The sequence below is a fragment of the Lathamus discolor genome, chromosome W (genome assembly GCF_037157495.1).
Source record: "Lathamus discolor isolate bLatDis1 chromosome W, bLatDis1.hap1, whole genome shotgun sequence".
In the NCBI taxonomy this organism is placed as follows: Eukaryota; Metazoa; Chordata; class Aves; order Psittaciformes; family Psittacidae; genus Lathamus; species Lathamus discolor.
In genome coordinates, this window is record NC_088908.1 from 37,569,512 (window position 1) to 37,582,372 (window position 12,861).

A 12,861-nucleotide genomic window follows, 5' to 3' on the forward strand; every position below is an offset into this window, starting at 1 on the left:
AAGGGCACAATTGGGTTTTGTTGGGTTTGGTTTTGTTTCCTTCTGTGCAAGATATTCTCTAATAGGAAGGTATTTCTAGTCATACTCATTTTAATCTTGTAAAGTGATGTTATTTTAAACTATATTAATTTTGCTGTGTTTTATGTAGTAACAGTTAATGAAATGGTATTGTGTTTAGGGAGCTAATCCTTAAACTTTTATTGTTGCCCATGTTTTTAGATTCAAGCTTAATTAGAATTTGTTTTTACATCATTGTATTGAATTAAAAATTGAAATCGCTGTGCAGTGGTGAAGGTTGGCTGAAAGGAATGTCTGCTTTACTACCTGGCAGCAGTCAAAAGTAAGCACTCTCTTATTTCCAGATGTATATAGCCCTAATTTCAGCTCATGCGCTCATACTGTGTGGGTTTCAGTTTTTCTCCTGTGTCCAAGGGCAGTGGACTGGTAAGCAAATACTTAATTTTCACTGTCATAATCTAGCAGAAATTAAGGGGAAGTTCCACCTATTTCAGTCCCGTGTATGAAACATTACAGGACTTCAATCTTTTGAAAGTGAGGTCCTGAAAATATTTCATACCTATTTTGTCTTTGCCCCTCTCTGTGCCCTCCTCTGCGCCCTTCTCTCTGACCCTCTCTCTCGGTTCCTTTTATTTTAGACATTCACTGTAAAAGCTGTGGCTGTCAAGGGCATTCTCACTCCCTTTCCATATAGTAAAAGTTTACTACCTCTGTAATAGGAAGGAAGCAGATAGCTGGTCCTCAGCCAACTCAGTGCTATATTACCTGAAGCTGCCAGCTGGGGCTTTGTGTGTCCCAGCATAGTTCTGTGAACAACAGCTGGAACTTGAATTTTTTCCTTATTTTGTTACTGGGACAAACTGTGGGGTTCCTGTAGAAAGGAAATTTCCTAAATTGCCCTAGTAGTTTGTTTAGGCCTCTGACTTGTATTTCTTAATGTTCCATTGTGCCAGAGCTCATTCTGACCTTGTGCTTTTGCCAGAAGATGGTCGATCATATGTTCTTCCTGGTACCTGAAACAACAGGGGAATCCATGTGACTGATTTTTGCTGAATATTCAATTAAATTGATGGAATCCTAGTACTTCTTTTACTTGAAACATTCTACTTCCTGTATACTACCCCATTTCTTCTTCATTTAACTATAATTGAGTTAATCAGTTGATCAGAGGGCCTCCTGAGATGTGACTGTAAGTCAGAACCTGCTGTGTGGTTAATTAAAAAAAATAACAGCAATTGCAGCAAAATGGAACATCTGGATTAACTATCAAGTCAGCTGACAATGGTGGTTTTTACAGTGCTTGTCACGCATGAAACTTCAAGCTGCTCTCATCTTTATATATGTGCAGTTCTGAGTATTTAACTTCTCATGTGCAAACATTTATTTGATATCCTTGAAATATTGAAGCAGGATTGCAGCAATGCAGTACCATATGCTTTATAGGAAGCCAAAAGTGTTACTTCCATAAAATTCTTTTATTTCCTTGGGCAGCAAATAAAGCTGCTGCAGTGCTAGAAATTATAAGTTTGTTTTAATTGTGAAATACTGTTTCAGGTGTCAGATATTTAATTTTTTATTGCTGTTTGTTGAAGAGGGGATGTCTTAGTATGAACATGCTCTATAGACTTTTTCTTTTTTTTTTTCTTTTTTTTTTTTTAATCACTACATATGTCATTTTCACAGAATGCAGTGACTTCTCCCCACCTGTAACTGTGATCCTGATGATCATCTTGTTCCTTGAGGGTTTTCTGTTTCTCACTTTTACTGCAGTCATGTTTGGCACCCAGATCCACTCAATATGCAATGATGAAACGGTAAAGACCTCTACTTTTGTATGCTGTAACAATATTTTTTTTTTCTGGTTTGCTTTCTAGCAGAAGTTCTTATATTATTTACCTTTCTGGCCTAAATTTTATAATTAGGTTTTCAGTTACAGACACTGCACAGATTCTGACTTCAGTTTGGGCTTTCATTTCTCAAGTGTCACAAACTCCTGATATGTGCCATGAGAAATGCCTGCTTTTCTCAGGCTTACACTTAAACTGGGTATCTTGTATCAACCCTTCAGGTTTTCCTCTACTTTTATACACTTCACGTTAGAGTATCACCATAGTTTGCACCTTTGGCTCCCCTGCCCTTAAATGTAGTGTTAAGCCTTGAGAGGATGTTTTGTGATGGGTAATTGACTGGAAACAGAAGGAATTTGAATCTTGTGGCTGTTCAGAATTTTCTCTTGTGAGGCTGTTTAAAAGTGTATTTCTGTAGCCGTGAAATATAATTGGTAAATCAAGCCTTTGTTAGTGGGAAGTACAAGAAATGATCATCGAAATAACGCATTTGGGAGAGCAAGCCTAGCTTCAGTAATTGCAGCACAAGAGCCTTCTTGGAAGCCTTATTGTCTCATTTCATTAACTGAGTAAACAACTTCTAGTGTAAGTATGTTGTGTGTGGATCCTCTACTGTAACATCAGCTTTTCTGGTCATTTTGTCTTTTACTTTGATGGAGGAGAGGTAGAGGTAGATCAGCCTTCTTGTACACATTTAATGTTCTAAGTTGTCTGCCCTGTTACCCACAGGGCTAAATCAGCCACTCTTACTTCTTTCCTACTAAGTAACAGTAAGAAGCTAATCAGCTCACATCACTAGCTATACATCAAAAGAATGCAAAATAATCATCAGCTTCAGTAAGTGCTATTAGACTTTACTAAACTGTGGACTTAACAGTGTGTCACTGCATGTCTGTCTGTATACAGGAGATTGAAAGACTGAAGAGTGAAAAGCCAACGTGGGAGCGGAGACTACGTTGGGAAGGAATGAAATCTGTTTTTGGGGGTCAGCCTTCATTCCTGTGGATCAATCCTTTTGCAGGATTTCAAATCAGGCGACTTCTACTGAGAGCAAAGAAAGGAGGACCCGAGTTTTCTGTTTGACTCTAATTATGCTGGAACTTACAAGAATACTATATAATATTTATTTGGGGGGCAGAGAAGGCTGTCTACATATAATCTGTGACCAGGTGAAACTGATATCAGACATTTGCTTGTAGCAAGCAGAGTTTTATACGTTTATAATCACAGACATTAACTTTCAGAGATGTGAACTGGATCTGTAATGGTCTTAGCAGCAAGATAACAAAGGAAATGCACATGGTCACACTAAAGAAGCCAAATGTCATGCTACTGTAATTTATTTTGAGATTAATTATCCATTTTTTTTAAACCCTTCTGATTTGATAAATGTTTGGAGAATTACCTGTGTGTTTTTATAAAAAGTACACACTTGGGTGCAGTTGTCAATCATAAGGAGGAGTATTATGGCGAAAGTTGTTCTTAAATGAGTGTTTCAGGTTCGTAGGATTCCCGTGTACAAAGACTGGACACCAAATACAATATAAATAATTAAATGCTCTAATCTATTTATTGAGGTATTAATGTGAAGCAAATATATATATTAATGAGAAGCAGGTTGCATACATACTGACCCCTGGTTGAATGGGATACCGCCGAGCAGCAGGAGATTGAACATGTTGCCCGGTTGGAGGGGTGGAAGGCAGTGCATCGTCAAGGCGTCCCCCCAGTCAAGATGCGTATCTGGCCTTCTCACCCGTCCGTCCCTGCACAGGTCCTCATATCCCTCCTCAGCTGGAGTGGAAAATTACCAGTTGCAACATCAGCGCACACATGTCCAGCATGTGAACAGATGTTTACTGGTATGACTCCCTTTTGCTAACAGCGATGGTAACTCCCCTATACTCAAGGTTATGTTCTCACAACCCATGCCAAACAGTACTTTTCTATTTTTGTGTGTTTCACCATGGGCTATTATCTATTGTCACTGACACAATGAGACCTAGTTTTCAGGGAATAGTGGTTTGTTCAGTTTTAATTTATATTTCAGCTTGTCCTAATAAACAGACCTGTATTCTTGTGTCCCACTTCAAGCACACATTCCTCATATGCAAGCAATTCTGAAGACTGGTGCACACAACAGCATAACACATCAGAGGCACTGTTACACCCCTGCCAAATGTCCTCCCAGGCTCACAAAAGCATGTCTTGTGTTTGGCAGTATTAATCTCATGGCATTTGGGGTAATCTCTGAATCTTCAGTAAACACCACTTTTGACTAACGGCTGTGGTCCAAATTCTGCCCTCAGATATGCATCTCCAATTCTTAATGCATTGATTCTAGAGGAACTTAAGTGTAGATTTTTGGGGATTGCGTCTAGTCCTCTGCAGGGATGAGTGGGACCAGTGACTGTATCCTCCTGTGTGAGATTAAAATGAATGCACTGCAGATTGGAGTTAATGGAAAACAGTTGTCTTTGTAAGCTTTTGCTCAGCCCCTTTTTTATTGTACAGACTTTTCATAGAAGGAAAGCTGTTAACTTAATGATACCTTAAACAAAGACATCAGAGGAATGAGGGAGGTTGCCTCTTTCTCAATTACAGCAGATCTTAAATGTAGAAAGATCTCTGCAGTAGAAGGAACTATTTAGAATTTAACTGTTTTCCGACCAAAACTACTTGGAAGAAATGAGCTTTATGTGGGCCTGCCAAACAACAGCAGTGTGAAGAAACGTTTATAAATTTTCAACTAATGAAATAAAAGCGGCAAGTGCTGAAACTCAGCTGAAAGTGGATTCTTTAAAAATTATATTTAGACTATTTTTTGTATTATTGTTAATCTGTTCTATATATTACAATATAAATGATAAAGCAGGAGCCTTGATGCACAGCTTGAAATAGTACCTAGAAAGCAAATAGCTCCCTGTTCTGGGACTTGCCAGAACATGAATATAAATGTTGTGCCACTGCTGCTTGTATTTTTCAACAGGTCAATGATTTGATTATATTTGTATGGCACAACAGTTAGGCTGTGCTGTGTTTACATAAGTTTTAGGGGAGAGCTTGTTTATTCTCCAAATGGAATAGATGTCGCTGTAGATGGCTCCTGCTAGTTTACCGTCATGGCTTAGGCCCAGGACCCATCAGTAAACAAGGCATATGGATTCTCACTTTCTGACAGTTTATGATATGGTGGGGCCTCTTCAGTGCACATCACCTCCTCCTCTGGTGACATTCCAATATCTTTGCCCTCTGGCCAGTCCATGACGAAGTCTAGAATTTCTGGACGACTGGGATTTCTTACTTGAGCATGCTGTGTAATTACTTCGGCCCACTTACTCCATGTAGCATTCTCCCTGGCTGCAGTGTAAAGCACATTTTTCATATCTTGCCCAGTCCAGACTGGTCCAAGGACTACTGTATGAACTACCTCTCATTTAATTTGTTCAAAGGCTTGTTGTTGCTCAGGGCCCCATTTGAAATTGTTCTTCCAGGTCGCGTTCTGGAGAGGGCTTACAATCAAGCTGTAATTTGGGGTGTGCATTCTCCAGAACCCCACGACACCTAAGAAAGCTTGTGCTTCTTTCTTATTAGTTGGTGGAGACATTGCTGTTATCTTTTTGATCACATCTGCGGGGATCTGGCAACATCCATCTTGCCATTTTATTCCCCAAAATTTAATCTCCTGGGCAGGTCCCTTGACCTTACTCTGTTTTACGGCAAAACCGGCTTTCAGCAGGATTTGGATTATTTTCCTCCCTTTCTCAAAGACTTCTTCCACTGCATCACCCCACACGATAATGTCATCAATGTATTGCAGGTGTTCTGGAGCTTGCCCCTGTTCCAGTGCAGTCTGGATCAGTCCATGGCAGATGGTAGGGCTGTGTTTCCACCCCTGGGGCAGTCAGTTCCAAGTGTACTGGACTCCCCTCCAAGTAAAAGCAAACTGTGACATGCACTCTGCTGCCAAAGGAATTGAGAAAAATGCACTGGCAATATCAGTCGTGACATACCACTTGGCTGCCTCTGACTCCAGTTCATACTGAACTTCTAGTATATCCAGTATGGCAGCACTCAGTGGCGGTGTGACTTCATTCAGGCCACAATATTCTACTGTTAGTCTCCACTCTCTGTTAGACTTCCACACTGGCCATATATGGCTATTAAAGGGTGAGCAGGCCCTACTGATCACTCCTTGGCTCTCCAGTCTCCAGATCAGCTTATGGATGGGAATCAGGGAGTCTCGGTGCGATTTTGCCACCGGTGCACTGTTGTGGTCGCCATTGGCACTTGTCGTTCTTCAACCTTCAGCAACCCCACAACAGAAGGATCCTCTGAAAGACCAGGCAAGGTGGACAGCTGCTTCATTTCCTCTGTCTCCAAGGCACCTATACCAAAAGCCCATTGGAATCCTTTTGGGTCTTTGAAGTACCCTCTCCTGAGGTAGTCCATGCCAAGGATGCATGGAGCCTCTGGACCAGTCACAATGGGGTGCTTTTGCCACTTCCTCCCAGTCAGGCTGATTTCAGCCTCCGGTACAGTCAACTCTTGGGATCCTCCAGTCACTCCAGAAATAGAAGTGGATTCCACCCCTTGACAGCTTGATGGCATCAGGGTACCGTGTACACTGGTATCTACTAGATCCTTATACTTCTGTGGGACTGATATGCCAGGCCATCTGATCCACACCGCCCTGTAAATCCGATTGTCCCTCTCCTCCACCTGGCTGGAGGCAGGGCCACTCTAATAGTGATCACAACATTGGTTGCTTACGTCTTTTTGACAGGTATTAGTCTTTCCCACAGGAGTTGGAGTGAAATCAGCTCTTTCACTCCATCTGTGAACTGCTCACCAGAGACTGGAGCAGCAACTTTCATGGGAGGATCATCATTGAACTTTGTTCTCCTCTTCAATTCACGCACCCTTTCCTTCAGAGCTGAGGTCGGTTTTCCATCCCACTTCCTCATGTCTTCTCCATGATCCTGCAGGTAAAACGATAGGGTGGCCCGTGGCATATACCTCCTGTATCTTCTCTCTCGATGCCTTTTGTTAATAGCTGAGACGTGGGTTGGTACACGTGGGGAGCTGGATAGATTGGATAGATCATCTCTCAATTGTTTGAACTCCTGAGACAGATTTTCCACAGCTGAAATGATGGAATGAGTGAGAATGTCTTCGAACTCTCAGAGCTGACAAGTCAGTTCATCCACTGTTGGTGGTGCTACATCATGCCAGGTCATTGACGCCAATGAGTGGCCATATGATGATGGTGCACTCTGTGTAAGTTTCCGCCACACGGGTCATGTACATTCTACCTCATCTGGATCTACGGATGCATTCACGGCATCTAGGCTATGATAGATCATCTCTAGAATGGCTGATTCCCTCAGGGACTGGATGCCTCTCTCTGTCGTGGTCTCTGTCGTGTCCACATAGGTCGTGTGCATTCGAAATCATCTGGATCTCTGGGTCCTTTCCCGGCATCCAGCCCACGATAGATCATCTCTACAATGGCTGATTCCCTCAGAGACTGGATGCCTTTCTCTAGAGTAGTCCACTTGGCCGAATCTAATATTGTCTGTGTACGGAAACCTTTCTTTCACAGCTGCCAAGAGCTGCCTCCAAAGGCTGAAGGACTGTTTCTCTTTTGCAATTGCTTTGTCAATTCCCCCTTCCCTGGCAAGTGATCCCAGCTGCTTGGCTTCCCTACCTTCTAGTTCATGACCATTGGCCCCATTGTCCCAGCATCGGAGCAAACAGATGATGATGTGCTCCCCTGGTTGATGGGTAAAATCTTTTTGCATATTCCATAGCTCTGTTGAGGTCTGGGGTCGAGAAGTCACCTCTTCTTCTTCCTCTGCTTCACATACTAATAAGTCTTAATCAGGTGCTGTCCCGGGTAGTAAGTGCATTGTTTCTTCATCATGCTTCATCTTTCTTGCCTCTTTTTTCTTTTCCCCTTGTGTACAGGGGCAACCGATATTGGCACGAGTTGGTCTCTGGTTTAGCTTCAGTGATTATCACTGTGGTTGGAGTAGCTGTTGTCGGGGTTTGGGTAGCTGCCATACTTGTCACTGGGGTTGGAGTAGCTGCTGTGCTTGGAGCTGGAGTAGCTGCACTCTGTGGCGGTTGGAGTTTGAGTAGCTGCTGTACTTGTCGCTGGGGTTGGTGTAGTTGCTCTACTTGGAGTTGGAGTAGCTGCATTGCCTGTTGCTTTGCCACCAGATCCAGGGATATTTTTTTCCTTTTGAAGGTGCTGGATAGTGTTGAACAGGGCTCTGTAAGCATAGGCCAAGCCCCAGCACATTGCCATGATTTGTCCCTCTCTGGTATGGCCAGGATGACAACACACCTCATTTAAGTGTTTTACTAGTTTTTCTGGATTCTGCACTTGTTCAGTGGTGAAGTTCCAAAGCACTGGAGGGGCCCACTGGCCTAGATACTTGCCCATACTTTCCCACACACCCTGCCACTCATGAATGTCCAGCCTCAGGGAAAATCTCTTGGCCCTCCTATATCGTCGCCTAACCCTAAACAAGACACAAACCCAACTCTGCTTAACTTTTGAGATCAGACAAAATGGTTGTGGGTAAAACACACTCTGTATGCGTGCTAACATGCTGATCCCCATCACAATCAGCAGGCAGGTCTCAAGGGTACCCAAAGGCCATTCAAAGCATTCCAAACTCTCAAATGATGCTGTAAATAGTCGGGGGGGGGGGGGGGGGGGGCGGGAACATAAGGGAATATCTCCTTCACAGTTTAACCACCCGAGGAGGGGAAAAAAGATGTGTAATTGCTAAACACTTCTATTATATACCTCCCAAAGTAGAGAGTTGATGACCACACTGGGAACACAAGCCAGATCAGTTTCATGATCAATTAGTCTATTGTATTACAAGTCTTTACCATAAAGTACAATTGTCGTGGTTTAAGCCGATCCACATAGCTCGTCCAATCCCCCCCCCCCCCCATCCGGAGGGATGGGGAGGACAATCAAGAGAATGTAACTCCCACGGGTTGAGATAAGAACAGCCCAGTAACTAAGGTATAACACAAATCACCACTGCTACCACCAATTATAATATTGATAAGAGAAAATAACAAGAGAATACGATACCACTGCCGAACGAGTTCGACCCCCCCCCAAAGAGAGAGTGTGCCCTTCCGGGTAACTCCCAGTTACCTCCCTGGGCATGACCTGCTGTGGTATGGAATACCTCTTTGGCTAGTTTGGGTCAGGTGTCCTGTCTCTGCTTCCTCCCAGCCTCCCCTCGTCCCCAGCAGAGCATGAGACTCACAAAGTCCTTGACCAGAATAAACATAACAACAATTAAAAACAATCAGTGTTATCAGCTCTCTGCCCAGGCTGGAAGTCAAAACACAGAGCTTGCACCAGTTACTAAGAAGGAGCAAAACGGCTCCTGGTAAACCCAGGACAACAATGAAACAGGAACCTTAGCCCAAGGCCCCCAGCCAATGAACACTAACACAGCAAATACTGGGTTTAAGTAAGGTACGACATGCTGAAACTCCGAGATCAAGAGCAACAACTTAAATCAGCCAGTAAATCAGCTTTGTGATGAGTGGCTATTAATCTGAAACAATAAATGCTTATCAAAAATATGATTAGACACACTCTGGTCAGATCTGTCGTTATCTCAACCCTTCGTGCCCCATGTTTGGTGCCAAAAAGAACTGTTGTGGTTTAAGCCCAGCCGGCAAGCCAGAACCACATAGCCGCTCGCTCACTTCCCCCCCCCAGCTCCTGGAGGGATGGGGAGGAGAATCGGAAGAATGCAACTCCCATGGGTTGAGATAAGAACAGCCCAGTAACTAAGGTATAACACAAACCACTACTGCTGCCACCAATAATAATAATGATAAGGTGAATAACAAGGGAAAAGAATACAAATGCTCACTGATGTGAAGGGTTAACCGATGTACAGGGGGGTTAGGGTTAAGCCACTTGCTTAACAATGTTACTGCCTTCTTATGCTTACTTAACAAATGCGTGCTCAACACTTATCACATTTGCCGGAACAGGGTGGGAGGACCAAGGCTATTGATAAGAGGAAGGAACAGTAACTCCTGCTCTCTGGACCCCTAAACCGTCTGAAATCAGCTTTGTGGTTTGGACAGTGACTAAATCACCAGGGAACATGCACGACGACTAGAGATGAGAAGTTCAGGGAAGACTCGTTTACTTCATTCTGACACCCTCGCCCACGACCACCAGGAGACACTACGCAAGCAAGGGCCTTTTATCTCATTATAACATGAAGCGGGGATAGGTCATGAATACGTAGAAGCGTGTTGTATAACCTCATGAATATGTAATAGTTTAGAGGCTAAATATGAAGGAGAACAATGCTGAGGTGTGCATGCCTTTGGAGGAGCGATCCCCCATGCGCCTCAGGGCTGAATAAAGCATACCTACTTTACAACTTTAACGAGTTATGGAGACTATCTGTGTATCAATTTGGCGAGCCAGCCAGGAGACATCTGTTCGGCTGCAGGATCGGCTGAGGGGTGAACATCCTAGGCACCCCAGGCTGTTTGCCTGGAGGACCTCCACTTCTCGTCCACTCACTGCGGGGACAGACAACAACCTGTGCCGGCTGAGGAAAACGGTACGCTTGTAATTTAGGGGGCCTATAAGTCGTACGCTTGGCTGGGGCTGCTGGTAAGCCGCGCAGAGACGTCTGGCGCACAGCGTAGTCCCCGTACTGGGAAAGACAGGGCTTGCAAGCAGTAGGTTGGGGACTCGTCGACCGATAGAGCAGCCACTAGCGATCCTGGGGGTGGATCGGGTGAGTCCAAGGACTTGTTGGCCGATAGAGCAGCCGTGGACCAGGCAAGTCCAGGGTTTCCGCTGCATCCCAGGTTTTGGGAGCCAGAACGGACCTGCTAATGACTGTGTAGGAAGCAGGAGAAGGGTAAGCGGAACCCCTGTGTGGAGTGTGTCTGTGGGATCCCGTGTGGGTGTGAAAGTGTTTTGTGTGGCTGAGACATGGCATAGCTACGAAGTGGGTGTGGAGTCCTGATCCACAGTTCCATGTTCTCTGCGAGGAGAGTGGCTGGAGACCGATGAAGGGTATTTGTTTTGTGTTGTGTCTAAGTGTTTTGTATGACTGAGACGTGGCATACCTATGAAGCATATTTGTCTTGTGTTGTGTCTATTTGTTCTTGTGTATATGTCTGTCGTTAGTCTTAAAGATTACAGTGTTTAAGCAGTGGGGGAGGAGTAGACGAAAGTAAGCCCTGGCTAATTGGGGGGTTAAGAAGAGTTCCCTCTCTGCGCCCCAGTGGCTGTATAAGAGAAGTATAGCCTCTAATATCTGTAGTCCTAATCTTGAGACCTGAACTTCACACTCAGTACCAGAGGATTGTAGCCTCACATATGGGTGTATAATAACTTCTGAACGGTGGAACCTGCCGTGGATACTAGGACAGTGTAAATTTTGCTGGAACCGAAACTATGACCAAACAACAGGGGAGTTGATCTGCAGAACCCAGAGATATTATTTTACTGAACCCCCTGAGAATATCATACAACTTGTGTGTAGGTGCTCTCACATTATTTTTATAATTGCATCCAAGGAGCACTGGGAGAGAGAGGCTATAGAGATTTGTAAGAGATTGTTTGAAATGGGAGCCGGTCAAAGCAAGGAAATTCTGAAGAAAGGCCCATTGGGTTACATTTTGGCACATTGGAAAGAACTGGGAGGGTTTCCTGGTGGCTCGGTAAATGAGAAAATGTTGATAAGATATTGTAACCAATGGTGGCCTTTGTATAGTTTGGAAGATCAGGGAAAATGGCCTAAAAATGGAACTTTGAATTATGATACACTGTTACAATTAATGTTGTTTTGAGGTGGCAAGGAAAATGGGATGAAGTAATGTATGCAGATATGTTTTTCACTTTAAGAAACCACCCGGAGTGACAGACTGAATGCATAATTAATATAGCTCCGCCAGATTCCTTAATTTTGGCTTTGGAAAAAGAACAGGGAAAAACTAACAGCTAAGCTGGAGAGATGTTGTCCAGCCTGTGATATTGGGGAAAGATGTTTAAAGTTAAAAAACAGTAATCAGGAAGATAGGTAGGAAAATTATGTATCACAAGTACCTCCAAGAGGAGCACCCTCTGTATCTGTCCTATCAGATATTGATAAGGAGGAGGAGATTGCTGTCACTTGCAACAAGTGGCAGGTTCACATTCAGAGTTAAGAAAGGGTTAAACCAGAAGTGCTGTTGCAGAGGCAGGCATCTGCAGCCCCTGCAGAGCATAGTGAACAGCTGTGAGAAAAAAAAACAAACCAAAAAAAACCAACAATGGGGAAAGGAGGGGAGCTTGCAGCTCCTGTGTTTGAGCGTGGGATGAGTGCTGGGGCTGGTGGACAGGTGGGAACAGACATGTTGACAGACAGGACCGAGGGGTTGTTGAATAAATGTGGATGGGAGTGAAGGAGGAAGCATGGAGAGCGTAGATGAATCGGGGACAGGTAGAAAAGAAAAAGCTGGGTTGTGCTATAGCCATGGTTGCGGTGGTTGCTGTGAAATTGGTGGAGGAGGAATGCTGGGTGGAGGTGGGAGAGTGGGCTCTTCTGTGGAACCAGATCGGTGTGCGTGCTATGGGGAGTTTGGACGCTGGAAGTGAGATTGCCCTGGGGGGGAGTGCCATGGGGTGGCTCCGGTGACTGAATTAGAACTAGACTGATGGGGACTGGGGGAATCTTCCCTAGCGGATCCACTGGTTATAATGAAGCTAGGAGACAAAGAAAAGGAAGTGGAATTTTTAGTTGATACGGGCGCAATATATTCAGTTTTAAACAAAGATTTAATGCCTTTGGGGGATAATTATATTATGGTAAAAGGGGTGGCTGGCCAAAGTGAAAAGGCTTATTTTTACAAACCATTGAAATATCAATTGGGAAAACAATGGGGCATCCATAAGTTTTTGTATATGCCTAACTCCCCAAAAGTTCTTTTG

The 12,861-nt window shown here is 43.9% G+C and overlaps 2 protein-coding genes across 4 annotated transcripts in view; one reads left to right on the forward strand and one right to left on the reverse strand.

The window, feature by feature from the left end:
* The window catches only part of LOC136004190 (palmitoyltransferase ZDHHC7-like), a 44,363-nt gene extending 39,715 nt beyond the window's left edge, over positions 1-4,648 (forward strand). For all 3 annotated transcript variants that reach the window (XM_065660461.1, XM_065660462.1, XM_065660464.1), the window contains 3 exons: positions 363-444; positions 1,702-1,832; positions 2,772-4,648. In XM_065660461.1, coding sequence (XP_065516533.1) covers positions 363-444; positions 1,702-1,832; positions 2,772-2,948 — 390 coding nt within the window. In that variant the 3' untranslated portion in view covers positions 2,949-4,648. The remainder of the gene's footprint in view (positions 1-362; positions 445-1,701; positions 1,833-2,771) is intronic.
* A 5,666-nt stretch (positions 4,649-10,314) lies between these two features.
* Positions 10,315-12,861, reverse strand: part of LOC136004227 (hepatocyte nuclear factor 4-beta-like) — a 44,508-nt gene continuing 41,961 nt past the window's right edge. The window contains 1 exon segment of the mRNA XM_065660528.1: positions 10,315-10,782. Within this exon segment, the coding sequence (XP_065516600.1) occupies positions 10,315-10,782 (468 nt within the window).